Below are 26509 nucleotides of genomic sequence, written 5' to 3' on the forward strand. Positions count from 1 at the left end.
TTGTTCCTACTTTTATTGGTGGTGTTTACTGCCTTGGTCAGACTGGGCAGACCCCTGGCCAGCCGGGAAGCAAGTCTCGAGGCACATCCTGTTCTGTTCCCGGCTGGAGAAGCATTGGTTTTCACCCGCCTCTGCCCGGATGGGCCACCTGAGAATCTAGAAATGAGAGCTGATCTGATTAGGAAGTCTCTCCCGGTTACACTCCATTAGCCAACCAAGCTAGGGGGAGGCAGCTCTTGGCCACATCCTTACCTATGAGTCAAGGGTCTTCCAAGGCTTTAGATAATTAAATCAGGATTGACTGTCCTTCCCGCAGCCGGGGGAGTGGAAACGTGAGCCTGGAGAGTCGGGGAGGATGAGCGTGTGTGTAGGGTGGTGGTGGTTGCAGCCTGTGGGGGGGGGGGGGGGGCAAGAAAAGTACGGGGTATATGTGAAGCTTTTGTTCTTACGGGAAGAAGGGGGGGGATACAAACTTCAGTGTAGGGAGGAACCCATGTCTGAGAAGGGGCCTGAAAGGAGATAAAGGTCACTACCAAGGAAAGCAGAGCTGCCAGACTTCCTCACCGTGGCTCTAAATCTGAATTGACACAGGAGGGGTGGCCACGTCGCGCGCGTTCTCAGCACTCAGGTGGCTGTACCAGGAAGCCGCTCCAGTCCGCCGGCGGCTACCTTCTTGCCGGCGTAGCTCGATGGTACTGCACTCCGTGCAGGCGGCGGGGCCCGGGAGGGGCCGCCAAGGCAGTCTCTCTAGGCAGTCGTCTCGGTGTCCATTTTACCCGAGCGCCAGCGGCTGAATTGCGTCAGTTTCGCCCCGGTCTGAGCCTGGGGCGGGCCCCTCATCTGCAAGCCTCATGAATAATTGAGTACTGGGCCGCGTCTGTTTGCCGACGGTGGGACGAATTCTGCACAGGCTTCCAACTCCCGGGTTCCACCGGCTCATGCATATTCATGAAGCGCCCTGGGGGCGTGGATCTGGGCGGAGCTAGGGGCGGGGCCCCGCCGGGGCTCACAGTGGCTTCGTCCCGCGGTGACGGCGGCGGCGGCGGTAGCAGCGGCGGCGGCCGCGGGGACTGGCGTCGGGGCGCCGAGCCGAGCGGAGCCGGATCCCGGGCGAACGCGTGAGTGCGCGGGGGCGGGCGGGCGAAGGAGGGGGCGGGGTCCGGGATGGGGCGGGGGAGGGGCATGGAAGGAGTGGGCGCTTTCCAGCCGATACCTCGGGTTGAGGTGGTGGTGGTGAGGGGGTCACCAGGAAAGTTTGCAGGGGCCGGGGGCGCTGGGGACGCTGGAGGCCCGGGGGAAGCTGGCGCGTGTGCGCGGGGGCGAAGGGCGCATGGTCTGGAGCTCGTGCTGGCGGAGCCAGAAGAAAGGGGGGAGGGGGCGAGGGTTTGGGGCGGGGCCGGGGGCGGGCAGAGCCGCTGGAGGGACCCCTGCCTCCTCTTCCCCTGGGCCGCACTAGCCCCCTCCCCTGGCTCCTTCGGCACGCCCCCAGCCACCCCAGTCCGCCCCCACCCTGATCGACGTCTGCAGCCCACCGTCTGTTCGCCGGCTGCTTCACAGCCCGCTCACAGGTCCTCCGCTTCTGCCGCCACCGCCGTCCCCTCCTCCTCCTCCTCCATCCTGTTCTCCTCCTCCTCTTCGGCTGCCGCCGTCCCTTCTGTGTCCAGAGCTCCCCACTGGGCCCCTCCAGACAGCCCATTGCCCGGGGCTGTTCCATCTTCCCGTTGGCCCTCCCTCTTTCCACCAGTTTACGTGCTGTCCCTGCCGACCTCTCTAGCCTCCGATCCGGCTGGAGATCCTGCGGTCCATAGGGGCGACCCCGCCTGCGCCGAGTCCCCTCTGGGGCTGGAGCCGCTCAGCCCCTTCGGGAGGCCTTATCTGCCAGGGGTCAGCTCGTCTCTACCCCGCTACCCTCTACCTCCTGGTCTCTTGGGGGTGGGGAGTGTTCAGATCCGCTGCGATTTTGCAGCTTCTGGCCACAGCCTTGGTGGCCTTGGTCACCTGGGGCTCCTGGCTGGGGTCTCTGAGTTGCTGTGGCCACCTCCGCACCTGGGGACTCTGAGCCCGCCTTCATTGCTGCAGCCCCTCATACCGCAGAAGGGCCATCAGAACCCCAGGTGAAAGGATTTTTTTGATTCTGAGCCAATTCATTTCCATGTCCAGCCACCCACACTATGTCCCTAGTAATAATGTTCAAGGACAAGGAAACAATCTTGTGTTTTAATTTTATTTTTTCTATCATGTGCCCTTCCCCCCACCACACTTGGCCTGGCTCTGCACAGTTATTCACCCACCCACAGTGGGCAGTCTTCCGTGGTGGTTGACTGACCAGTGGGTTGACAGTACTGGGTTTCTCTACTGTCTTCGTACCCTTTCCCATCTTTGAAACCCCTGGGGCAGGGTTAGCGTTAGGGGAGAGGAGTTGGATTTTGCAGAGGTTGAGCACTGGGATTTGGTGCTGTCTTCCCAGACCAGCTGGAGTGGGTGATTTTAAGTGAGGCAATGCCCCTTGCAGGTTGGAGAGGGTTGGGTTGTCCTCAGGGCTCTGCATACCGGGTGAGGGAAACTTTCCCCTTGCATGAGAGGTGCAGGGCCCTATTCCCCAGGGTCTCCATGTTTTTGTGGGTGGGAGAGTGCTTCAGGAGCCAGGATGGGAACTGAGGAGGTGGTGGAGTATCTGAAGAACAGGTGACAGGACTAGGGCCTGGGAGAGTGAAGGAATGGTCTGGGAATGCTGGTAGCCTGGGGTCACGGAAGAGGAGGAGGTGGTTATCAGGATGTTAGCTCATTGGTGACACTGAATGGAATCACAGTGATCATGGGCAACATTTATTGAATCCTTATTATGTACTAGTCATTGTGCTAAGCAGTTTTCATGTACTGTATCACGTAAGCCCCCTCAGAGTCTCAATAATCCCATTTTTCAGTTAGAGACACTGAGGCTTAGAGAAGTCACATGGCTGGAAAGTGGTAACCCACCCAGCCTTGAATCTTGGTATATCAGACCCTGAAGCTCCTGTGGCAGGCTTCTACCACAGGGCTGTGCCACTTGGTTTAATTTCTTCTGTTCCCCTCAGAACTCCTTAAAGCCAACCCTAGGCTGATGAGTGAAGCCCACATAGCCCCTTTTCATAGGCTGTGGTGGTTCCACCCTGACTCTCTTGGAAGGTGGAGCCCCAGGGAATTTTCCCCCAAGTCACTCCACCCCCCGGATATTCTCAAGCCCTGTCCCGTTCTCCCAGCCCAGGCCTGGGCCGGCTCCTCCTTCCTCTTGGCTAGGCTCTGGAAATCCAGTGGGAGGCCATTGCTATGGCAACAGGACTAGGCCCTGGCTTTACCTCATCAAATTCCAAGCTGAAGCCAAGCGATTGAGAAATTAAAGAAAAAAATATATTCCAGATGTTTACTTTTTATTCCTTATTTTTCCGTGTTTGGATGAGACAGCTCTGAGGGAGGGGAGAGTGGGGCAGGGATGTGGAGGGAGAACAGGGAGAGGGGGGAGAAGGAACCACTCCCAGCTGCGGGAGGGAGGGAGACAGGGAAGGAGGGTGAGCGGGAAGGGGGAGGCAGGCAATGGGGCGGAGCCCAGGTTGGGGAGGAGCGGGTTTTTCCCGTCTCCTGTGAGGTGATTCACAGAGACTTCATACTTTGCAACTCTCTAGCTCTGCTTTGAGTAGACACCTCCAGCGGGGCCATCCAACCCAAGGGGCACTCTGGGGACTGTAAGTGGGGTGTCTTGGAGAGTTTGTCAGAGGAGGGAGCAGTGAGTGACTCCCTGAAGCTCTAGGACTTCTTATCCAAGAAGATAAGAATGGGGAGGATCTGGGAAGAGTTGAGGATATGGCTGCTGGGAACCTCCCTTGACCTCCTCCAACCCCGCCAACCCCCCACCCCCGCCCCAAGTTCTCTCTTCCTGTCCCACACTCTGCCTCTGCTAGAAATAGGAGACTTCTCTCTGCTAAACCTACTGGCAACGCCCAACTCTTCTTTTCGTTCTCTTCTCTCTCTTTTCCTAGGTCTGCAGCCACCCCGGCTCATACCTCTCTGCCTCCCAATTCTCAAGGAGGGTCTGCTGCATGTGATGAAAGTGTCTACTCTCAGGGAAAGCTCAGCCATGGCTTCCCCACTGCCCCGGGAGATGGAGGAGGAGCTGGTGCCTGCTGGCTCTGAGCCAGGTACCAGTGGGTGCAGGGTGGAGCTGGGTGGCTGGGAGGGGGTGGGAAGGGCAGAGGCTGCCCCCTCTTTCTGTCTTGGGGGGTGGTTGAGTGATGATTCTGTTGAGACAGGGGAGGAGTCCCAAGGCAGTGCAGGATGAGTTTGAAAGGTTCTCAGCTTCTCTTGAGACTCTTCAGAACTGTTTGGGATCATAACTTTCCAACAGGTGTAAGCGTAGACAGGGACCTTTGAGATGATATGGATCAAGCTGCATGCTTTGCAGAGGGGGAAACTGAGGCCCACAGGGACAAATGGAGTGTACAAGTGGGAGTTTGAACCCAGACCTCCTGGCTCCTTGTATAGACTCTCTTCTTATATTTAGCCAAATGTGTAGGAGGTAAAGGATTCCATCAGGAGGGTGGTGAACGAGGTGACTTCCAAGGTCATTTAGCTTTATATAGAAGGTAGGTTTCTGGTCCTGTTTTTTTTTTATCTCCCTGTAGCAGATTTACTTTTGTTTGACTTAGGTCAATAGTAAGTTTGCATTCCCAGTCACACACCAGATGACAGTGGGGGGGTGGCCTGGGAGTGTGCTATGACTGGGGGAGGAGGCAGCCTGGAGGCAGGATGGAGAAGCTCAGCTGAGATTGAAAGTTTACTATGGATGATAGAGAAGAGTGTCACGTAAGGTGAAAAAACTAGATTGGGGATATGGGGGGTGACTGCTTGATAGGGGCAGGCAGGCATTTGTTTGTTGTCTCTTTTGTTCATTTATTCTTTTGTTTGATTATAACTTATAATTAAACTTATGTTAGCTGCAAAATACAGTACAGGAAGAAATAAGGTGCCAGATGGGTCCTTACATAGCTTCAGCTTAAAAGGGGAATTGGCTAAAACATTTTGGGAGTTTGAAGAAGGGAGAAGATGCTTCTGGGATGTGTGTAGAAAATCAAGGAAGGCTTCATGGAAGAGGTGGCATATGACTTGTGCCTAGAAAGATGTGAATATTCTTATTGGAGGGTGGGAGATGAGGTGGAACAGGAAACAAAGAAGTTCTGCTTCCTGGTTCTTCTGACAGCTCCCCTGCCAACCCTTTCCTTTTGGTAGGTGACACTCGGGCCAAACCCCCTGTCAAGCCCAAACCCCGGGCCCTGCCTGCCAAGCCAGCCCTGCCTGCCAAACCCAGCCTGCTGGTGCCTGTTGGGCCTCGGCCTCCCCGGGGTCCCCTGGCTGAGTTGCCTTCTGCCAGGAAGATGAACATGCTGGCAGGACCCCAGCCCTATGGTGGCAGCAAGCGCCCCCTTCCCTTTGCACCAAGGCCTGTGGTTGAGGCCTCTACTGGAGGAGAAGCCATCCAAGAGACTGGGAAAGAGGAGGCTGGGAAAGAGGAGCCACCCCCTTTGACACCCCCAGCTCGATGTGCCGCCCCAGGGGGCGTACGGAAGGCCCCTGCCCCTTTCCGCCCAGCCTCAGAGCGCTTCGCGGCCACCACGGTGGAAGAGATCCTGGCCAAGATGGAGCAGCCTCGGAAGGAGGTCCCCGCCAGCCCTGACCGCCTGTGGGGTTCCCGCCTCACCTTTAACCACGATGGCAGCTCGCGGTATGGCCCCAGGACCTATGGCATGACCACTGCTCCCAGGGATGAGGATGGCAGCACCCTCTCCAGGGGACGGTCCCAGGAGGAGCCAGTAAAGCCTGCAGCCGAGTGCCAGGAAGAGCACAGGACCCCTGAGGAGAGGTGAAGGGTGGGAGGTTGCATGTTTTGTGGCAGCCTGGAGGTCAGGTGGGGTGGGATTGGGTGGGATTGGTTGGGGGCTAGGGACCAAGTGCGTGGCCCCGAATAGGGTTGTGACTTTTACCTGTAGATTGCTTGTGTGCCGTGAATACAGGCAGATCCCGATCTAAGTCACAAATCATTCCCCAGCAGATGGATGGTGTATGCTTTTAAAGTTGTAGTTTTCGTTACAGAATTGATGCAGGTTTATGTTAGAGAGTTCAAATGTACAGTACAGAAGTTTAATAGACAACAGACTTTTTTTTTTTTTTTTTTTTGAGATGGTGTTTTGCTCTTGTCGCCCAGGCAGGAGTACAGTGGTGCAGTCTCGGCTCACTGCAACCTCTGCCTCCCAGGTTCAAGTGATTCTCCTTCCTCAGCCTCCCAAGTAGCTGGGATTACAGGCGTGTGCCACCACACCCAGCTAATACTTTTTTTGTATGTTTAGTAGAGATGGGATTTCATCCTGTTGGCCAGGCTGGTCTTGAACTCCTGACCTCAGGTGATCCGCCTGCCTTGGCCTCCCAAAGTGCTGGGATTACAGATGTGAGCCACCACGCCCGGCCAAGAAGTTTATTTTTAGTTTCTATATACTGAGAGCTGGCCGCCAAACTTTGCCTCATTGGCATCCTGTTTGCTCAAGGGAGTGTTAGATCCGTTGTAGACATGAGGAAACTGAGGCTCAAAAATAACTTCCATAGTCTCAGCAAGTTAAGAAGCAGAGACGGACATCTTGCTTGATTCCAAAGCCTCTGCTCTTAACTGCTAGCTCTTACAGTGGGCAGAGCAGTGTGCCTGTCCTGGGGTGGGCTGCGTGTGTCAGGAGGAGTAGGGCACAGTCTCTGCCTGTGAGGCGGAATCTGATGGGAGAGATAAGACAAGAACACATCTTGATCCCAGGCCAGCTAGTGTCTGCATAGAGATTTTGGCTGGTTGGAGACATTTGCATATGATAACGCTTCTCCAGAGTTGCCACTAGTTGAAAGCAAGGCTGGCCAGGAGGTGCTTCTTGGGGTTGTGGGCACGGGACATTGGAGGAAGAGGCTGAGGCATCTCAGGAGCCATCAGCTGCACAGAGGCTGTCCTCAGTGCTGGGAGAGCCAGCTGGAAGCATGGCTGGCTCCTTGGGCCTTTGACCGCTCTGCTGGGCTCAGAGGCTCCCTTTCTCCTCCTACTGCTATGAGAAGCAAAGTCTGGTGTGGTCTGGGCTGAGTGGGAAACTGAGAGTCCCTGCCCTGCCCTGCCCTGCCCTCTGGCCTTGCCCTTCTCTCACCTTAAAGTGTCTGGAGCGGTGGCCCCAGAGCTAGTCCTTCGCCTGTCCCAGACCAGGGTGCTGTGAGGCCACACTCTTGCCCAGGCTGGGTTCCACCCGCCATCTTCCTTGCTTCCCTCACTCCAAGTAGGGCTTAAGAACAACTTCAACCCTGGAAAATCACTCTTTCCTCTTCCCCTCCCCCACTGCAGTTCTTCAAGAAGTATTGGCAAGGCAGCGGGACCAGCTGCACTCTTCCTGGCTAGAGGAGAACTTTAACTCCTTATGGGTTAAGGGAAAGAGGAGTTATGTTTTTAGGAACCATTGAGAGGTCTGGGCATCCAGGATGCTTTTCCTAAAGGAGCTGGGGAATTTAACCCTTCATGCTCAGGTAGGGAAGAAGCACTGTCTTCCGGGGCACTTGCCAAATGGAAAATGGACAGATTCTGTGTCCCTAATGGTTCCAGGCAGGGCTCAAGAGTAAATGGCTAGGAGGGTTTAACCTTTGGGTGCTGTTAAAGTTGCATTGGGAGACTCCCCCACATTCTCATTCTGTGACAGACTCTAACATTCCGTGCTTCCATTGCCTATCCTCGTCCCTCACAGGAGCCTTCCTTCCAACCTGGCCTTCAACGGGGACCTGGCTAAGGCAGCCAGCTCGGAGCTACCTGCTGATGTGAGTTACCCTCCGGTTATGAATCCGAATCACGTATTTTAGAGCTGGGAGGGTCATCTGAGATCATCTTTTCTACTGTCCTTGTAGTTCAGATGGGGAAACTGAGGCCCCTGGAGAGAGTGACTCACTGGAGGACTGACGCTGGGATTTTTCAACTCCCAGGCCAGTGCTCTTGATCACCAAAGTGGCTAAGTGTGGTTCAGGCCATGAGGCCATTCATCATAAACAGTAATGATAGTATCCACAGCAACTGCCATTGATTAAGTCCCTACTATGTGCTGGGCCTGTCCCAGGAACGTTAACTGACTCAATCCTTGTGATAACTTTGGCTAGTAGACCCGGTTAGTCCCATGTGAGAGATGAGAGCGCCTGTGCTCACAAAGGGTAAGTAACTTAGGCTGAGGCAGGAGCTGCCGTGTCTGCCTCCCGTGCTTTCCCTGGCTGGGCTGCCTTTTCTGGGGTCAGAAGAGGGCTGAGTCTTTTTGCTGAGATTTTCTCATTGTACTCCCGTTCTTGAAGATGGTCAGCCTGCTTTCTTGAGTAAACAAGGTACAGGATGGCCCTTTTTGCTCATACAGCCTTTGCTAGCTGGAGACGTGACTTGATTATTTGTCCATCCAGCAAGCAGTGACTGAGCGCCTGTTAGGAACTGGGTGCTGGGGATAGCTGTGAAGGTAGAGAGTGCAGGGACGACTGTGGTCAGGGAAGGTGTCACTGTGCAGGGCAGAGGCTGAGCTGTGTGCGTGTCTGGGGAGCAGCATTCTTGGTAGAGGGCACAGCAAGTACAAAGGCATTGATGCCTTCCTGGCAAGGAGGCCAGGATGTCTGCCTCGCAGTGAGAGAGGAGTTGGGTGGTAGTGAGGACCGACGGAGGGTGGGGTTGGATTGTGTCGAGTCTTGAAGGCCTCTGGAAAGACTTTGGCTTGAGTGAGGTCAGCAGGCCACTTGAAGGGTTTGCAGGAAAGGCTTGGGATGCTGCTGTCTTAGTTGTCAAGAGTCACCTGGCCCACTGGATGAAGAATCAGTTACAGGGAGGTAAGATCAGCGGCATGGACCAGTCAGGGGGCTGCTGGAATCGTCCAGGTGAGAGATGATGATGGCTTGGACCCTGGAGGTAGCTTACAGTGAAGATGGGGAGAAGCGGTTGGTTCTGGATAGAATTCGAAGGCGTGGTGGAAAGGACTTTCAGATAGATAGAGAGCACAGAATCAAGGGTGACCCCAAGGCTTTTGGCCTGAGCAACCGGAAGGATGAGTTTATGGTTGCCGAGATGGGGACTTCTAAGGGTGAAGCAAGATCGGGGGAGATGGAGGAGTTTGCTTGTGGATTTGTTGAGTTTGAGATGGCTTTCAGACATCCATGTGGAAACGTCAAGTGGATGGTTGGGTAGTTGAGTCTGGCCTTCGTGGGAAGTGAGCAAATTTGAAAGGAACACTTGGGAATTGTCAGAGTAGGGATGCTTGTGACGACTGGTTGAGATTACCGAGAGTGGGGATGGTGCAGGAGGGGAGGGCCCGGAGACACAGCCAAGGAGACTGGGAGGATAGTGAAAGAGTCCACCAAGTAGAGACAGCCTCCAGGACTGGGGGAGGGTGCCATCAGCTGTTAGATGCCGCTGACAGGTCAAGTAAGGTGAGCACAGAGAATTGGATTGAGCTTCAGGGAGGTCATCCGTGACCTTGACGAGGGTAGTTAGGTGGTTTGGAGTCGGTTCAAGAGAGAAGGGGACAAGAAGAACTGTGGATATTCATAGTGAATGTAGACAGGGCTTTCAAGAAAATGGGTGGTAGCTAGTGAGTGATGTGGGGTCAAGAGTGGTTTTTTGGTTTGCTTTTTTGGTTTTTCAAGACAGAAGAAATTAGAGCAGTTTGCGTACTGATGGAAATGATCCAGTAGAGAGGGAAAAAAAATCAATGATGCAGGAGAGAGGAAGGATTGGCCTCAGCCCCAAGCGAGGACAGTGCCTGATAGCAGAAGGGGAGGCAGAGTGCTTGGGCTCCCATGCAGGAAGTGGGTGGGGTGCCAGTGGGGGGTTGTCGGGGTGGGAAGGGGTTCTCCGCTGGTGGCCTCTGTGTTCTCAGGGAACAGGAAGCAAGGCCATCAGCTGAGAGAGGGTTGGGGGAGGTGCGGAGGTCTGACGGGAGAAGATGCTAAAACATTGCCTGGGAGACTCATGGAGTGAATGGGAGGGGGAGTGCCGTGGGATTCTGGGCAGCTCTGGGACCGGCTTGAGGTCAGTGGTGAATCTGGAGTGAGACCAGCTGTCACGATTGTGTGTCTTTCTCCAGCCACATGCAGCTACTCAGGTGCTGGGCTAGGATTGGCCCAGCTGTATTGGAGAGCTGTATTTAAACAGGTTAAACAGTGTGATGAAGCAGATGAAGGAGTTGAGCGTTGGGTAAAAAGTGACGTTAATGGTGACAAGAAGAGAGGTGAGGATATGAGGGGAGTAGGGGACAGTGAGAAAGAATGAGGGTTAAGGGGCTGTGTTACCAGAGGAGCTGAAAATGAGGGCGTTGGGGAAATAGAGTGAACCTTCAGATAAATGGTGGGGGTGGGCGAGCGGGATACTTGGGATTGAGGTGATGCGGAGGGTGCAGCCACTGGTAAGGCTGAGGTGTAAGGTGTGACCTTGAGAGGATGGGTCGCACGGTCACTGGGGCAGAGCAGGCCAACGAACCAGAGACTGGAAGGGTCGCATCTGGCCGTGGAGATCACTGTAAGCTGTCACAGCAGTGCCGGAGAGGGTTGCAGTGATCCAGCGGTTACGGTTTTCAAGAAATGATGGGTGTGTAAGGGTTGATAACAAGACGGAATTGTGGGTGCTGTAGTTTAAGGGCACGAGCTTTGAAATTAGAACGTTGTAGAGGGGAGTAAGCATGGAGGGAACAAAAGGGACCTTGAGAAGCAAGCAGGATCCTTTATTTTGCCGGGACCTAGTAGGTGATGATGTGGGAGAAATAACTGCATGGGAGGAGGCGGCCAGGGAAGCGTGACCTCTGTAGAGGGCAAAGGTCAGATGGAGCCAGACTGGCTTCATTGTCTGGGGACAGGTGGAGGGCCAGGTGCTTGGTGCCTCGTTTGTCCCCCTGTTCTCTCCACGTCCTCCCCACTCTCTGCCCCCATCATCCCATGAGTCCTATGCCGAGGGGCCAGTGTACACATTTCCCTTCACCCTCACCTAACTGGGAGACGGGCATTGTTGCCGCCAGCCCTAATGTACAGATGGGGAAGCTGAGACTCAGAGAGACCAAGTGTCTGCCGTACGTGAGGGAGGGCACATACTGGTAAGAGGCAGTGCTGGGACGGCTCAAGCTAGGCACTGTCACGTCCCCCAGTGCCTTTTGCCTGGGTCCCATGGCCTTTCTGCTTCCTTGGCACCTCTGGAGTGGCACGAGGAGCACCCCCTGCATGCTGTAGCCACTCCTGCGACTGCTCTGTAGCTGCACTGCACCTCGAGTCCTGCTCTGAGGCGACACCCTCTCTCCCCTCCCGACTCCCACGTGCCGAGATGCCCCAAGAGCCAGCTTCTCAGTGTTCCTTTTCCTTTATAAAGCAGGTGTTCTGGACCCCGAACTGTGGCCTCTGAGGAGATCCTCAGATGAGCTTTGGGTTGAGTGGGTGAGGGGTTCCAACCGCCTGAGATGGTAGGAGTTCTGAATTCCTACCATTTGTGAGCAAGGCTAGGTACATTCTGGGGGAGAAGGTCTAAAGGGGGCTCTGTGAGAAGTCCTGCCTTGAGTCATCTATGGGGCCTCTCCCATCTGTCCCGAGAGGATGCCCTTGGGTTCCAGTTTCCTCCTCCCAGCCTGGGAGAAGCTGACCTGGGATCTGTGTGGGGTTGGAGGGGACCCTCCCCGCCCCACTGAGAGGTGAGTGATGGCTCTTGACCTTTCTCTTGCAGATTTCCAAGCCCTGGATTCCCTCAAGTCCAGCCCCCTCCTCAGAGAATGGAGGCCCTGCCAGCCCAGGCCTCCCCGCAGAAGCCTCAGGCTCAGGCCCTGGCTCTCCCCATCTTCACTCACCCGATAAGAGCTCTCCCTGCCACTCGCAGCTTCTGGAAGCCCAGAGTCCTGATGCTTCCCAGGCTTCTCCCTGCCCCGCTGTGACTCCATCAGCTCCAAGTGCAGCCCTGCCTGAGGAGGGCTCCCGCCACACCCCCAGCCCGGGGCTCCCTGCGGAGGGGGCTCCAGAGGCCCCCAGACCCAGCAGCCCTCCCCCTGAGGTCTTGGAGCCCCACAGCCTGGATCAGCCCCCTGCCACCTCACCCCGGCCCCTGATCGAGGTGGGTGAGTTGCTTGATCTCACTCGGACGTTTCCATCTGGCGGGGAGGAGGAGGCCAAGGGTGACGCACACCTCCGCCCCACCAGCCTGGTTCAGCGCCGATTCTCTGAAGGTGTGCTCCAGTCACCCAGCCAGGACCAGGAGAAGCTGGGGGGCTCGCTGGCTGCCCTGCCCCAAGGCCAGGGGAGCCAGTTGGCCCTGGATCGTCCCTTTGGAGCAGAGTCCAACTGGAGCTTATCACAGTCCTTTGAATGGACCTTCCCCACGCGGCCCTCGGGTCTGGGCGTGTGGCGGCTGGACTCCCCGCCTCCCTCCCCCATCACTGAAGCCAGTGAGGCCGCTGAGGCTGCTGAGGCTGGCAACTTGGCCGTTTCCAGCAGGGAAGAAGGAGTGTCTCAGCAGGGCCAAGGGGCCGGGTCAGCTCCAAGTGGGTCAGGAAGGCCTAGTTCCTGGGTGCAAGGGGATGATCCAAGCATGTCCCTCCCCCAGAAGGGTGACGGGGAGAGTCAACCTCAATTCCCAGCTGTTCCCCTTGAGCCCCTACCTACAACTGAGGGCACACCTGGATTACCTTTGCAGCAGGCAGAGGAGAGATACGAGTCGCAGGAGCCCTTGGCTGGACAGGAGTCCCCTCTGCCCCTGGCTACCAGGGAGGCAGCCCTGCCCATCCTGGAGCCGGTCCTGGGGCAGGAGCAGCCAGCACCCCCTGACCAGCCCTGTGTTCTCTTTGCTGATACCCCTGAGCCTGGGCAGGCACTGCCTATTGAGGAGGAGGCCGTGACCCTAGCCCGGGCCGATACCACCCAACCCAGGACAGAGGCTCAAGACTTGTGTAGGGCCTCCCCCGAGCCTCCAGGCCCTGAAAGCAGCTCCCGCTGGCTGGACGACCTCCTGGCTTCACCACCACCTAGTGGTGGCGGTGCAAGACGGGGAGCTGGATCTGAGCTGAAGGACACACAGTCCCCAAGTACCTGCTCTGAGGTGAGAATGGGCATAGGGAGAGTGGGATTTCTGGGGATAGAGGCCAGGGCTTGGGTGGGCTTCATTCTTTGAACATGGATTTTACGTGTTGAGAGCTTGGGCTGTGGTAGCGAGCAAGGCGGCTGTGGACCTGCAGATCGTAGCTCTGTGTGTGGGGTTTCGTGTGAGGCTGTATCCCAGCTTCAGCATTCGCTAGCTGATTGGTCCTGGGAAGAATGTGCCTTAACTGCTAAGCTTCAGAGTGCTTTCATGGTAGTAGCACTGGCCTCTTAGAGTTATATTGTGGGTAAATAAGAGGTGGAAAGCTCTCGGTACAGTGTGTGGCAGGTGCTGAGTATTCGGTCTCTCATTATGGGAATATTGTTCAAGGCAACATAGTGTAGCCATTTAGAGCGTGGGCTCCTGGGTTCGTCTCCTGGCTCTGCTTTCCTTTGCCCAGGTGTGACCTTGAAAGAGTGACTTTTCTGCCCTCTGCCTCAGTTTCCACATCTGTAAAATGCGGATAAGATGAGCTCTACCTCGGAGGGTGTTGGCAAGGGTTCAATGAGCTGTAATGTCTAAAGTGCTAAGAATAGTGCCTGGCTCATCCTAAGTGCTTAATACGTGTTGGCTTTTACAAACGTTATTAACGTTGAGCCCCAGACCTGCTTTGTAGACAGGCAGCTGGCCCTCAGAGGAGGTGAGCCTTGTGCAGTTACCCAGCAAGTTGGTGGCTGGGCCCGGGCCAGCGCCGTTTCCCGGCCCAGTGCCCTTTCTCCTACCAGGCTGCCTCTGAATTTAAGGGCCGGGGGCCAGGTGGTTTTTGAAATTTATTTCTCAAGCCGGGCCTGGGCTGTAAGGGGCGGGGCTGCAGGAAAGGAGGAGCCAGGGGGCCTCTGGAGGCTGGGGGGCGGGGAGGAGGAGGAGCAGGAAGGGGTTAAGCTGACTCCTGCAGTAGGTGTGTCTGTCCCGGGATGTGGGTGACTCAACTGGCTCCTGGGCGGGGCTGCCCAAGCTGCAGCTGCTCCGAAGGGAGCAGGGCCAGGGTGAGGGAGAGCCAGCGCCGGAGCTGTCGGACAGGTCCCAGCGTGGGGAGCAGCCCAGCCCTATCCCTGCGCCCGGCTGGCCGCACCCAGCAGCCCCGAGGCGGGCGGGGGCCGGAGGGCCATGGCCCAGCCTGGGGACGGGGAGGCCAGCATGTCTGTCCTGGAGCGGCTGCTGGCCAACGCTGCACTGAGGGATGAGGCTGGCCGGCTCCGAAGCCCTGAGCCCAGGGCTCTCCCGCCCACGAGGGTGAGTCAGGGAGCGTGAGGTGGGGGGTGGGGTGCAAGAAGCCCTGGCTGAGATTTTCCCCTGTGCTAGAAGCTGCCCTCCTGTCTTTCCTGGGCCGAGGTGAGGGCTGAGAGATCTTCCTGGGGAGGACTGAGCGGACGGCACTTTGGCTGGGGAAGAAGGGGCTGGGTACTTATAGGAGGATGGGGGTCAGCTGGGGCGTGGGGGAGGACGAGCTGGAAAAGCTCTCACTGGTGTTGGAACCTTGCCTCCTTGCAAGGGAGGTTGCAGAGAGGCTTTGAATCTTGACCTCTCCTAATCAAAAGGAAAGTACATTGCCCGCCATTCCTGTGTGCAGACCACTCCTCTCCTGGCTGTTAGCCAAGTATTGCCCAAGAGTCGTAAACATGACCATGGGACCATCGATTGAGTGCCCACTGCATGCCAGGCATTATGCCGAGTGCTTGGTCTAAATCATTTCGTTTAATCCTCTCACACCGGCCCCGTGCAGTCGGAATTATCTTCATTTAAGGATGAGGACGCTGAGGCCCCGAGTGGTTAAGTTATTTGCTCAAGGTCACACAGCTTTCTGTTGCCGAAGTGGGGCTTTCAGGCACTAGGCAGTGCTGACTCTGCTGGATTGACTCCCACCCCGATTGAATCTAATCGTTGTTTCTTTGTCTGTTTTTTTTCTTATTCCCAGGGACTCCTTGGCTGGTCCCAGAAAGATCTGCAGAGTGAATTTGGGATCACAGGAGACCCACAGCCCAGCAGTTTCAGTCCTTCCAGCTGGTGTCAAGGTGCTTCTCAGGACTATGGCCTTGGGGGTACAAGCCCTAGAGGAGACCCAGGTCTCGGAGAGAGGGACTGGACCAGCAAGTACGGGCAAGGAGCTGGGGAAGGGAGCACCAGGGAGTGGGCCAGCAGGTGTGGCATCGGCCAGGAGGAGATGGAGGCCAGCAGCAGCCAAGACCAGAGTGAAGTGTCTGCCCCAGGGGTGCTCACAGCCCAGGACCGCGTAGTTGGAAAGCCAGCCCAGCTTGGCACTCAGCGGAGCCAGGAGGCAGATGTTCAGGACTGGGAGTTCAGAAAGAGGGATTCCCAGGGCACTTACTCCAGCCGGGATGCGGAGCTCCAGGACCAGGAATTTGGGAAGAGAGATTCACTGGGTACTTACAGTAGTCGAGATGTAAGCCTTGGGGACTGGGAATTTGGGAAGAGAGATTCTTTGGGTGCTTATGCCAGCCAAGATGCCAACGAGCAGGGCCAAAATTTGGGGAAGAGGGACCACCATGGCAGGTACAGCAGCCAGGATGCCGACGAGCAGGACTGGGAGTTTCAGAAGAGAGATGTGTCACTTGGCACCTACGGCAGCCGGGAGGCGGAGCCGCAGGAACAGGAGTTTGGGAAGAGCGCTTGGATAAGGGACTACAGCAGTGGTGGCAGCTCCAGGACCCTTGACGCCCAGGAAAGAGGCTTTGGAACGAGACCCTTGAGCTCTGGGTTCAGCCCTGAGGAAGCCCAGCAACAGGATGAGGAATTTGAGAAGAAGATTCCAAGTGTGGAAGACAGCCTTGGGGAGGGCAGCAGGGACACTGGCCGGCCAGGACAGAGAGAATCAGGGGGCTTGTTCAGTCCTAGCACTGCCCACGTGCCCGATGGGGCACTCGGGCAGAGAGACCAGAGCAGCTGGCAAAACAGTGATGCTAGCCGGGAAGTGGGAGGGCATCAGGAGAGACAGCAGGCAGGGGCTCAGGGCCCTGGCAGTGCTGACCTGGAAGATGGGGAGATGGGGAAGCGAGGCTGGGTCGGTGAGTTTAGCCTCAGTGTTGGCCCCCGGAGAGAGGCAGCATTTAGCCCAGGGCAGCAGGACTGGAGCCCGGACTTCTGCATCGAGGCCAGTGAGAGGAGCTATCAGTTTGGCATCATTGGCAACGACAGAGTGAGTGGTGCTGGCTTTAGCCCTTCTAGCAAGATGGGAGGTGGTCACTTTGTGCCTCCTGGGAAGACCACAACTGGCTCGGTGGACTGGACTGACCAGCTGGGCCTCAGGAACTTGGAAGTGTCCAGCTGTGTGGGTTCCGGGGGCTCGAGCGAGGCCAGGGAGGATGCCGTGGGACAGATGGGCTGGTCAGGCGGCCTGAGCTTGAGAGACATGAACCTGGCCGGCTGTTTGGAAAGTGGAGGGTCTGAAGAACCTGGGGGAATTGGAGTTGGGGAGAGGGACTGGACTTCTGATGTTAATGTGAAGAGCAAAGATTTGACTGAGGTCGGGAAAGGAGGAGGCCACAGCCAGGCCAGAGAGAGTGGCGTGGGGCAGACCGACTGGTCAGGTGTGGAGGCCGGAGAGTTCCTGAAATCAAGGGAGCGTGGAGTTGGACAGGCAGACTGGACACCTGACCTCGGCCTGAGAAACATGGCCCCAGGGGCAGTCTGCAGTCCTGGAGAGCACAAAGAGCTTGGGGTGGGCCAGATGGACTGGGGTAACAATCTGGGCCTGAGGGATTTGGAGGTGTCCTGTGACCCAGAGTCTGGAGGTTCTCAGGGGCTACGGGGATGTGGGGTGGGGCAGATGGACTGGACCCGGGACTTGGCACCCCGGAATGTGGAGCTCTTTGGGACTCCCAGTGAAGCCAGGGAGCACGGGGTGGGCGGGGTCAGCCAGTGCCCAGAGCCCGGCCTGAGGCACAATGGCAGCTTGTCCCCTGGCCTGGAGGCCAGAGACCCCTTGGAGGCCAGGGAGCTGGGGGTTGGTGAGACAAGTGGGCCAGAGACCCAGGGTGAAGATGACTCCTCGTCTTCCTTGGAGCCACACCCTGCAGACCCTGGAATGGAGACAGGAGAAGCCCTCAGCTTCGGAGCCAGGTAACGAACGGAGCCCCCTCCCCAGTGTGGGAGGGAACATGTGAGGGTTATCCAAGAAATTGGAACCTTTCTGAGGAGGGAAGAAACAGTTTTTCCCGAGGACTTTTAGTGTTTGGAAAATTGAGACATGTTAGACTGAGAATTTTTAATTCTACTGAAAAAAATTAAAATACGATACACGTACAGGTGAGTTCTTTTTTGGAAGGATGACTAATGTGTTACTTTTGCAAGCCATGTTTGAGCTTTCTTGGTGATTTAGAATTGTGACTCTGACGGGGAAATGGCGCGTGTCGTAGCTTGGATGGTTTCTGGTGGGTTCTACTCTTGTACGCAGTAGCCGCTCCGCAGGCCTCGCAGCCCTGAAGCCACAGGTGGTTTCATAGGCGTAGGGCAGAGAATTCTGTGTCTTCTTGGCTGGGGCCACCACAGCCAGGAGTGGAGTGGACAGTGGCACCCACGGGTTCTCAAAGAGGTTAGGGACTTGGTGCTTCTTGCCTGTCATGAAGCCTGGAATAGCAAGTTCAAGAACCTGAAGGGTATGGGGACCTGGCCCCATGACCTTGGCCTCTATGTGCAAAGTTGCTGAAAGAACTTTCCAAAGGCTTTGCAAGCCAACCACAATCTGTTTCATGGATGTTTTAAAACCAGCTGAGATGATTTTGCAGCTGAGAAAGGTGCTAAAAAGGCATTGCATCCGTTTTGTTAACATTTGCATCCATTGAGATTTGCTTTTATTCCCTTTAGTGAGTAGCAAATGTTTCCTTTTCCAGCCCACCGTGGGAGCTTCTCACTGGGTATGTGGGGAGGGCAAGGGAAGTGTGGGGGTGGGGGCTTTTGTAAGTGGAAGGGGCTGGTGATGGGAGGAGAGGAGCAGGAAGGGGCTAGAGAGCATCATGGTGGTCTTGGGAGTCAGGAGAGGCATCTGGGATGGAGGAGGAGGAGGGAGAGAGGAAGGTGGGTCCAGGGAGATGCCCGGGGGGTTTGAGGAAGGGGAGCTTCCTGACGACTCAGGCTGTTGAGGGGGTGGTGATGGAGCACAGGGAACCACTGAGGCTGCATTGAGGACTGCAAGGAAGAGGGGAGGGCGCAGGACTAGGAGTCGGGAGGCCCTTGTGGTCCTGGGCAGGTTGCTGGGCTCTGAGCCTCAGTTTCTCAGGGTTTGACTCAGAAAGTGCAGAGTTCCAACTTTAATGTTCCCGGTGCAGGGGAGAGTCCAGGCTTGGCGTGGTTATTCCTGATTTCTCTTCCTGGGAGTCATAGAACTTTGCACGCCCCGTGCTTAACCACACATCTTACCTCATTGATCTTCCCAGCTGCTCCGTGAAGCAGGAAGGGGATTTTTATCCTCTCCGCTGGCAGGTGGAAAGGTGGTGTGACACCTTAAGGGCAAAGAGTCGGGAGTACCTCTTTCTCACTTGCTTATGTTAACTGCTTTCAGGTGTGGCTGCCGTGGGCCCCCCCCCCCCCCGCCCCCCCCGCCCATAGCTCTCTGCCTTTCCCTTCTGTGTGGGGTGGCTCTTAAGAAGTGGAAAGTGATCATCTTGTTCCCTTAGTTTAGGGTGGAGGGAGGTGGGGCGGAGATTGTGGTGGGACTGGGTTAGGGGAAGAGGAGGGTAGCGTCAGAGACGCAGGGAAGCACTCGGCTCTCCGAGCTTTGGTCTCATTGTGCCTTTAAAGCACCCAGGCTTTTGTGGTTGTGTTACCATAATCTGGTCAGTGTTGACTTTAACCCGAGTTCAGGGGTTAGCCGTGGTGCCATACAGGTGAGCCTCATTGTATGCAACAGAAAGCGTGGCTCCTCAAAAGCTGAATGGAAACAGTTGCTTTAGAGAGGAGTTCGAGGGGCTTGTTTGAATTTTATGCTTTCGGGCAGCCTTTTCTAAAATGAGTCCTAAAGAATACCAGTCTGAATATGTTTGGAAAATGCTGGGTACTCTATGGCCATACAGAAGACTTAGTCTGTATATTAGCATGTATTAGTACCTTAAAGACAAGCAATGCACTATTTTCCAAACTAATCTGGCTAATATCCAAAAGCCTAGTGTTCTGAGCAGGGAAATTCTACACTATGGGCACTTTCTCTCTCTCTCTCTTTTTTTTTTTTTTTTTTGAGACGGAGTCACGGTCTGTCTTCGCCCAGGCTCCCAGCCTGAAGTGCAACGGTGCGACCTTGGCTCACTGCAACCTCTGCCATATGGGTTTAAGTGATTCTCCTGCCTCAGCCTCCTGAGTAGCTGGGATTACAGGCATACATCACCACGCCTGGCTAATTTTTGTATTTTTAGCAGAGACAGGGTTTCACCATGTTGGCCAGGCTGGTCTTGAACTCTAGACCTCAGGTGATCCGCCCACCTCGGCCTCCCAAAGTGCTGGGATTACAGGAATGAGCCACCATGCCTGGCCCACTGTGGGCACTTTGTCTTTAAAGAAAATTTTGGAGGTTCCCTTTGTAACGAGAAGTCCTTGAGAATAGCTCAGAGGGGTCTGGCTTTAGGTCCATCTGCCAGGCTTGCTTTCTGATTCTGTCACCACCTCTGTGACCTTGGGCAAGTTTGTTCTCTTCTGCAGGCCTCCGATTCCTCCTATGTAAGTTAGGAGTAACTTACACCCAGTACTCATGGGGTTTTGTTCATTAGTCCTCACAAAAACTAGGGAAACTGAGACGCAGAGAGGCAGTGTGACTTGCACCAGTTCCCGCAGCTGGTGGCTGTGGGTTTTTCTTGTCCCCCTGGGCCCAAGCCTTGCAGTCTTCTGTGGCCACCCTCCCTGTCTCTCTGGGGTCAAGGTCAGCTGCCGTTTCTCTAGACACATCTTTCCAGCTTCACTCCTCCCTCATTTCAGGTTTCAGAACACTGGGATATTCACGTTTTGTAGTTCCAGCACCATGTTTGCCTCTGGAGCGGTGGTGGAGGGTGGGGTGGGATACAGTCTTGGTCCTCAGGGTACTCTAAAGTTTCGATCAGGTGAAGGGTGTAGATGCAACAAGATGAGGCACATCCTCTCTGGCCAGGGACCTGTGTTGATGATAATGACTATCCTAATTGTTGTATTTGTCAAGTGCTAACTATGTGTTAGGCACGTATTTCTGCCAACAAACTAGAACAGTTTATGTACTTTTATTATCCCCATTTTACAGATGAAGAAACTGAGGTTCAGAGTGGGACAAGTAACTTGTGGTCAAAGCCACAGGCATAGGAGGAGACAGAGCCTGGCTGTGTCCTGGAGTGGCAGGGCTTGGCCTCTGTGTTCCTAACTCCCCTCTTTCCTGCTCCCATGCTGGGAGGGGCTCAGCTTGTATGTGATCTGGCGCTTAGGGGTAGAAAAGCTGCTTCTAAGATGAGGTGAAGGGCGAGTGGGGTTTAGTCCGGCTGGGTGGACGTGGCTGTACTTCCTTGGGCTCTCCCCACTTGCCACTCTCTACTCAAGGCTACCTCCGGAGCCCACTGACCTCTGCCTGAATGGCTTGGGCCAGCTCTCGGTTTAGAAGTGGATTTTTTTTGTTGTTTTTGAGATGGAGTTTTGCTCTCATTGCCCAGGCTGGAGTGCAATGGCACGGTCTTGGCTCACTGCAACCTCCACCTCCTGGGTTCAAGCAATTCTCCTGCCTCAGCCTCCTAAGTAGCTGGGATTACAGGTGCCTGCCACCACGCCCGGCTAATTTTTGTATTTTTAGTAGAAATGGGGTTTTACCATGTTGGCCAGGCTGGTCTGGAACTCCTGACCTTAGGTGATCTGCCTGTCTTGGCCTCTCAAAGTGCTGGGATTACAGGCATGAGCCACTGCGCCTGGCTGGAATAGATCTTTTTAGCTACCTGGGCGTTTTACCTCTCTTTAGCTCCTGGGGCCTGCCCTCAGCCTTCTTTTGCCCCACCCCAGGGAGAGGCTTTGGGCCTGGCCTCTGTAGGCTGGGTGGGGTGCTGTTGCCGCCCCCTCCCTCCAAATCCTCCCTGATTTTAAGCTGGCTGTCAGGGTGAGCTGGCTTTGGCCCCCAGCCAGGACTGCTCCCAATTCTGCTGCCTTGCTGTACTTCTGCTGCCGCCACTGCCTCCTCCCCCAGTCTCTCCCCAGACCGCTTTAATTTCCATCTGTCAGCAGCTTGTGGAAGGACAGACTGCCACTCATGCTGTCTTTCCCTGCCCCTTCTTCCTGCTTGGTATTGACTCACCTGCCCCACTCTCCTGCTTTAATCCCAGTGGGAACCTGGGGCCTGGCTTCCAGGCCCTGCCGTGCCAGCCTTTCCCATACCTCTGTGCATGGTATGAATGTGTGTGGGGGCGGGGGCAGGGGCGCGGGGATGCGCATGTTTGTGTCAGGTGTGGCTCTGTGCCGTGCCTGTAGACATGGTGGGTGCGAGGTGCATCTTGAGGAGTGACAAACAGCGTACAAGCTATCTGCCTGAGTGTGTGTGATGAATGTGAGTATGTCTGTCATTTCGGGGAGTGGCCGCTGGACAGGGTGGGTAATATGAGTTAGAGAGTGTGTGGTGTGCTTGTGCCATATTTGTTTTTTGTTGTTAGATGGGGTCTTGCTATGTTGCCCAGGCTGAACTCTTGGGCTCCCAAGATCCTCCTGCCCTGGCCTCCCAAGTAGCTGGGATTACAGGTGTGAGCTGTGCATCCCGTGCCCGGCTATATTGTGTTTTGAGGAAGCAGCAGACCGAAGATGCATATGCTGCATGGAGGTCCAAGGTGACCCAGCCCCTCATTTGCTTGGCAAACATTTGCTTAGTGCGGTGCATAGCCAGGCTCTGGGTCAGGTGCCGGGTGCATAAAGGCAGAAAGGGCCCCGTTTTTGCCCTTGAGGAGCTCACAGTCTATGGGGACAAAGAACCATAGGACAGAAGCAGGAACTACACGGGTTGGAGCCCAGGGCTGGTAGGGCTGAGGCAGCCATGGTGGCTGGGAGGGCGCAGGGCAGCTTCAGAAGTGGAATTGAACCAAGGGGACAGTACCACACGGGACAGTGTGGTGGGGGGAGCTTTCCAGAAGAGGGAGCAGCTCATTCGAAGCCACCAGCATGTGAGAGCCGAGTGTGTTCTGATGGGCCCCGGTTGCTCTGTGAGCTTGGGGAATGAAGTGGCATGACATGGGGACTGAAGACAACAGGAGTCCAGAGAGGCAGGTGGGCCAGAACCCGGCTCACCCCAAGGAGTGTGACTGCCCGAGCAGATGGCCCTGGGAGGGAACACATTGCCAGCATCCAACAGCAACAAGCAGGAATAATGGCTGCTCCTTCTGGGGTGTGTACTGACCAGGACTGCGCCAAGTGCTTTAGATTCTTCTTCCATCCCTGCAGTGACTCCGTGCAGTTAGAGGAGCCTGAGCTGTTTCCAGGGGAGGGGGCTCACCCAAGGTCTCAGGGATTTGAACCCGCCAGACTGGCTCAGCTCTTCCCCGTGTGCTGTGTTCCTCAAGGCCCTGACCACGTCCTTCTTGAAGGAGTCTGGAAAAAGCATGGGAAGGAGGGCAAGGGAGAGTTTGGGGGCTGGGGGAAGGAGCTTGTGAAGGGGGCTTCGGGGCAGGGAGATGGGGCCTCATGGTGATCTCGTTCTCTCTGTGTCCCCTTTCAGCCCTGGCAGGTGCTCAGCCCGCCCCCGGCCCTCCGGCTCCCAGGGCCTGCTGGAGGAGATGCTGGTAGCCAGCATCTCCAAGGCGGTGGCTCGGAGGGAGTCAGCGGCCTTGGGCCTTGGGGGCCTGTTGGAGGAGGAAGGAGCCGGGGCAGGTGCTGCCCAGGAGGAGGTGCTGGAGCCTGGCAGGGACTCTCCACCCTCCTGGAGGCCCCAGCCTGATGGTGAGGCCAGCCAGACAGAAGACGTGGATGGCACGTGGGGCTCTTCAGCAGCCAGGCGGAGCGATCAGGGGCCAGCACAGACTTCTCGGCGGCCCTCCCAAGGCCCTCCCATCAGATCCCCCAGTCAGGACTTCTCCTTCATTGAGGTCAGTGGAGGGTGAGCCCAAGACAGTGGGTAGGTGAGGGCGATGCAGCCAGGGCCCCATTCCCGGAGCTTCCCTGAGCAGTCCCAGTCCAGAAGGCAGAAAGCGGGTTGTAGGTGCGTCACGTGAATGTGAAGCTCCGGCTGCAGGAGGGGTCAAGCTCCTCCTGGTCAGTTGCTGTTGAGGGGCTTCCGTGGGATGAGGCAGCAATGGCAGTGATGTCGCCATTGTCCCGAGCAGGACACCGAGATCCTCGACAGTGCCATGTATCGGAGCCGTGCCAACTTGGGGCGCAAGCGTGGGCACCGGGCCCCAGCCATTCGGCCTGGGGGTACCTTGGGCCTGTCGGAGGCAGCAGACTCAGATGCACGCCTGTTCCAGGACTCTACAGGTAGGGCTGATGTGTTATTTGGTGATGTCTCTTGATCTCTGGGGCATTAGGCCAAGCTTGTGCAGGGACTGCGGGTTGGGGGAGTCTGGATGTGCTGCCTTTTCTGAGCCCGTTCCCTGGGCCTTTGCAGAGCCACGGGCATCTCGGGTGCCATCTTCAGATGAAGAGGTAGTGGAGGAACCTCAAAGCCGCCGGACGCGGATGTCCTTGGGCACCAAGGGGCTGAAAGTCAACCTTTTTCCTGGCCTGAGCCCTTCAGCCCTGAAGGTACCATCTGATCATTAAGCAAACATGTCCAGCCATCTGGCCAGGTGGCCACCTTGCATGCTGTCTTTCTTCTTTCCATCCATCAATTAATTCCCCTGTCCCCCTCTCCCATTCCTCCTCTCATTCTCGTCTCCATTGAGGTCTCCAGAAGATCCCTTTGTGCCCCTCTGGGCCTGTGCTGTGTGCCAAATGGGGTGGAAAGAAGAACAAGACGTGTTCTTGTCCTGGAAGCTCAGGGGCAGTGGGACACATGACGCCCGTGATTAGCCTGGATGAGGGAAGTTCAGGTGTCCCTGAGGAGAGGCACAGATAAGGGCTGGGCCTGTTCAGAGAGAGAGAGGAGTTATTTCCTCACAACAGGGTGGAGGGGAAGGGGAAGGGAGGGTGGATTGGAGAAGGCCTCCTGTAAGTATTTGATCTTAGCCAGAGGCAGGCACAGGAGTTGGCTCCTGGAGCCAGGGTGGTAGGGTGGCATTGCAGGCAGAGGGAACGGGGTGGGAAGTCACCACCGGCTTTGTCCCACCCAGTTTGTCTGAATTCAATCCTGCCGTATCTTTCCAAGGACAGAAAGGTGTGCAAGGCATAGCTCAGTTCTGCCGGAAGTGCATCTCTCAGTGACTTCCCATCCTTTGGGGTGACAGGACTGCAGAGGGGTCCCTGCTTGATTCTGGGGACTGCACACTCTTGAGATAAGGTCTCCCCACCTGAGAATCCTGCTGCCTGTCCCTCTACTATGTGTCTGCATCTGGACTTGTTTCTCAGGCCAAGCTGCGCCCCCGGAATCGCTCAGCTGAAGAGGGGGAGCCGGCCGAGAGCAAGTCGAGCCAGAAGGAGTCTGCGGTCCAGCGTTCGAAATCCTGCAAGGTCCCAGGGCTGGGGAAGCCCCTCACGTTACCTCCCAAGCCAGAGAAGTCCTCAGGGTAGGTGACCTAAGCTCTGGGCATCCACCGACCTCACTGCGTTACCCCGATGAAAAGGGAAACTCCCACTTCACAGAAGAGGCAAACGAGACTCAAAGAGGCACCTCAGTTGGACGTGCCCCAGATGAACGGTATGGAGGTGGTGTCAGAATTTGGGTCCCTGCAGCCAGGCCCCAGACTGCCTCTTCTGGTTGGAGGGTGGTTTCTGTCCCTGTCACGTCTCCTTGTTTTGTTCAGTTTCCTCAAAGTTTGCATTCTGAACCTTTGCCCTCTGCCTCTTAGGTCAGAAGGATCGTCGCCCAACTGGCTTCAAGCCCTGAAACTGAAGAAGAAGAAGGTCTGAGAAGTCACTGAGGTGAGGACGGGTTCCTGGGCTTGGATCCAGTCTGAGGAGGGCCTGCCCTGGAGGCTTGGGAGGCCTTGTGCCCCTTCTGTCCCTTAGTTCCCACCCCTTTCCGTGGGAGGTTAGAAACAGCAGGTGCAACCAAGCTCCAGAGACTCGGTAGGCCCTTGGCTCCTCTAGATTTTGTCCACAGGGAGGTCAGGGTGTTGTCTGGCCTGGTATGGAAGAGGAGGAGGGCTACCATCCTACCTGCCTCTCTTTGCTCAGGGACGGTCCCCCCATGCTCCCTGGCTGGACGGAGAGTGGTCAGCCAGCCCTTCTGGTCTGGGGCCCTGCAGGCACTTACCAGGCTCCATGACCAGGCTTAGCAGGGGGAACCAAGATGGGTGTGGGGGAGAGGAAACTGAAGCCTCCACAGTGTCCCTCCCTGACGTCTTTTCCTCCCTTCACATTGCAGGTTCTTCCCACCTGGCAGTCTCAGGCAGTGCCCATTCCTGTGGGGTCCCTGGGTGAGGAGATGGCTGGAGCCCCACCATGCCCCAGGCTGCAGCCTCTGTCCCCCTCCACCTCTGAGGAGCATCTGGGGAGGCACATTTATGCACTTTGTATCACCTTCCCAACTCCCCCCACGCCTTCCCTTCCCTGGATTTCGTCACTAGTGGTTGAAGGTTTTATCCCTTCCTCTCCTTCCCTTCCCTCTCTTCCTCCTCCTCCAGCCTCCCTTGGGTTTTCTTTTGATACCAATTTATAGCATTTTTTATAAAAGCCTTTGATTTTTATAATGGGTGGGACTGTACCCCTGCCTCACCCCAGGTCTCCCTCTGCCCCGCCAGGTACCCCACAGAGACCAATGACATTTTGCCACTTGAAACAATAAATAAAGTTTTTTGGGAATTGGTGCTGTCCAGGTGGTGGTGCGTGGTCATGGCTGCCCATCTCCTCTTCCAAGGCTGTAGTTGGAAAATGCTGATTCCCACTCTGCCCCACCAGGGGCTTACTCTGACATTGAATGTGTCACTTCCCTTTTACTTACATCACTGAGAAGGGTATATTGTTTACAATAGGCTGATCAAGAATTCAGACACCCCCTAAATCTTAGTTTAACACAAAAAGGTTTATATTTCATCTATGACACAGTCCAGGGTGGGCTGGTGATAGGGGCACTCTGCACCTTGAAGTCATTCAGAGCCCAGGCTCTTTCCCTGTTGTGGCTCGGCCATCTTCAGGGCTTGGAGTCTTCTGCCACATCTAATGGAGAAAGGGTGAATCTTTTGTGGGAGACACTCTGAGTCCATTCAGGCTGCTGTAACAAAATACTGTAAACTTGGATGGCTTATAAACAACAGACACTTGTTTCTCACAGTTTTGGAGGCCAGGAAGCTGAAGAACAAAGCACTGACAGATTCAGTGTGTGGTGAG

At 56.0% G+C, this 26509-nt stretch overlaps 1 protein-coding gene across 3 annotated transcripts; it reads left to right on the forward strand.

Moving 5' to 3' along the window:
• The first annotated feature begins 789 nt into the window (after nucleotides 1-789).
• On the forward strand, nucleotides 790-25989 carry TNKS1BP1 (tankyrase 1 binding protein 1). 3 transcript variants are annotated; one of them, XM_023215611.3, is made up of 12 exons: nucleotides 790-1118; nucleotides 4014-4172; nucleotides 5260-5890; nucleotides 7785-7854; nucleotides 11759-13120; nucleotides 15075-17236; nucleotides 22806-23172; nucleotides 23410-23560; nucleotides 23691-23827; nucleotides 24590-24747; nucleotides 25030-25102; nucleotides 25548-25989. In XM_023215611.3, exons 2-11 carry the CDS (start codon nucleotides 4079-4081, stop codon nucleotides 25088-25090), a joined length of 5193 nt encoding a protein of 1730 aa, XP_023071379.2. In that variant the 5' UTR covers nucleotides 790-1118; nucleotides 4014-4078; the 3' UTR covers nucleotides 25091-25102; nucleotides 25548-25989. The 3 variants fall into 3 exon arrangements, with proteins under 3 accessions (XP_023071379.2, XP_023071380.2, XP_023071381.2); XM_023215612.3 differs by lacking the exons at nucleotides 25030-25102; nucleotides 25548-25989 and having other exon boundaries at nucleotides 23976-24730; XM_023215613.3 differs by lacking the exons at nucleotides 22806-23172; nucleotides 23410-23560; nucleotides 23691-23827; ... (1 more) ...; nucleotides 25030-25102; nucleotides 25548-25989 and adding an exon at nucleotides 22532-22783.
• The last annotated feature ends 520 nt before the right edge of the window (nucleotides 25990-26509 follow it).

Source organism: Piliocolobus tephrosceles, chromosome 13 (genome assembly GCF_002776525.5).
Source record: "Piliocolobus tephrosceles isolate RC106 chromosome 13, ASM277652v3, whole genome shotgun sequence".
Lineage (NCBI taxonomy): Eukaryota > Metazoa > Chordata > Mammalia > Primates > Cercopithecidae > Piliocolobus > Piliocolobus tephrosceles.

Excerpts from the sequence above, each read along its gene's own strand:
- TNKS1BP1 (XM_023215611.3), top strand. The coding sequence starts at position 4,079 with ATGAAAGTGTCTACTCTCAGGGAAAGCTCAGCCATGGCTTCCCCACTG. Across the intron at positions 4,173-5,259 it reads GCCTGCTGGCTCTGAGCCAG|GTGACACTCGGGCCAAACCC; the intron begins GTACCAGTGGGT and ends TCCTTTTGGTAG. Across the intron at positions 13,121-15,074 it reads CCCCAAGTACCTGCTCTGAG|GGACTCCTTGGCTGGTCCCA; the intron begins GTGAGAATGGGC and ends TCTTATTCCCAG.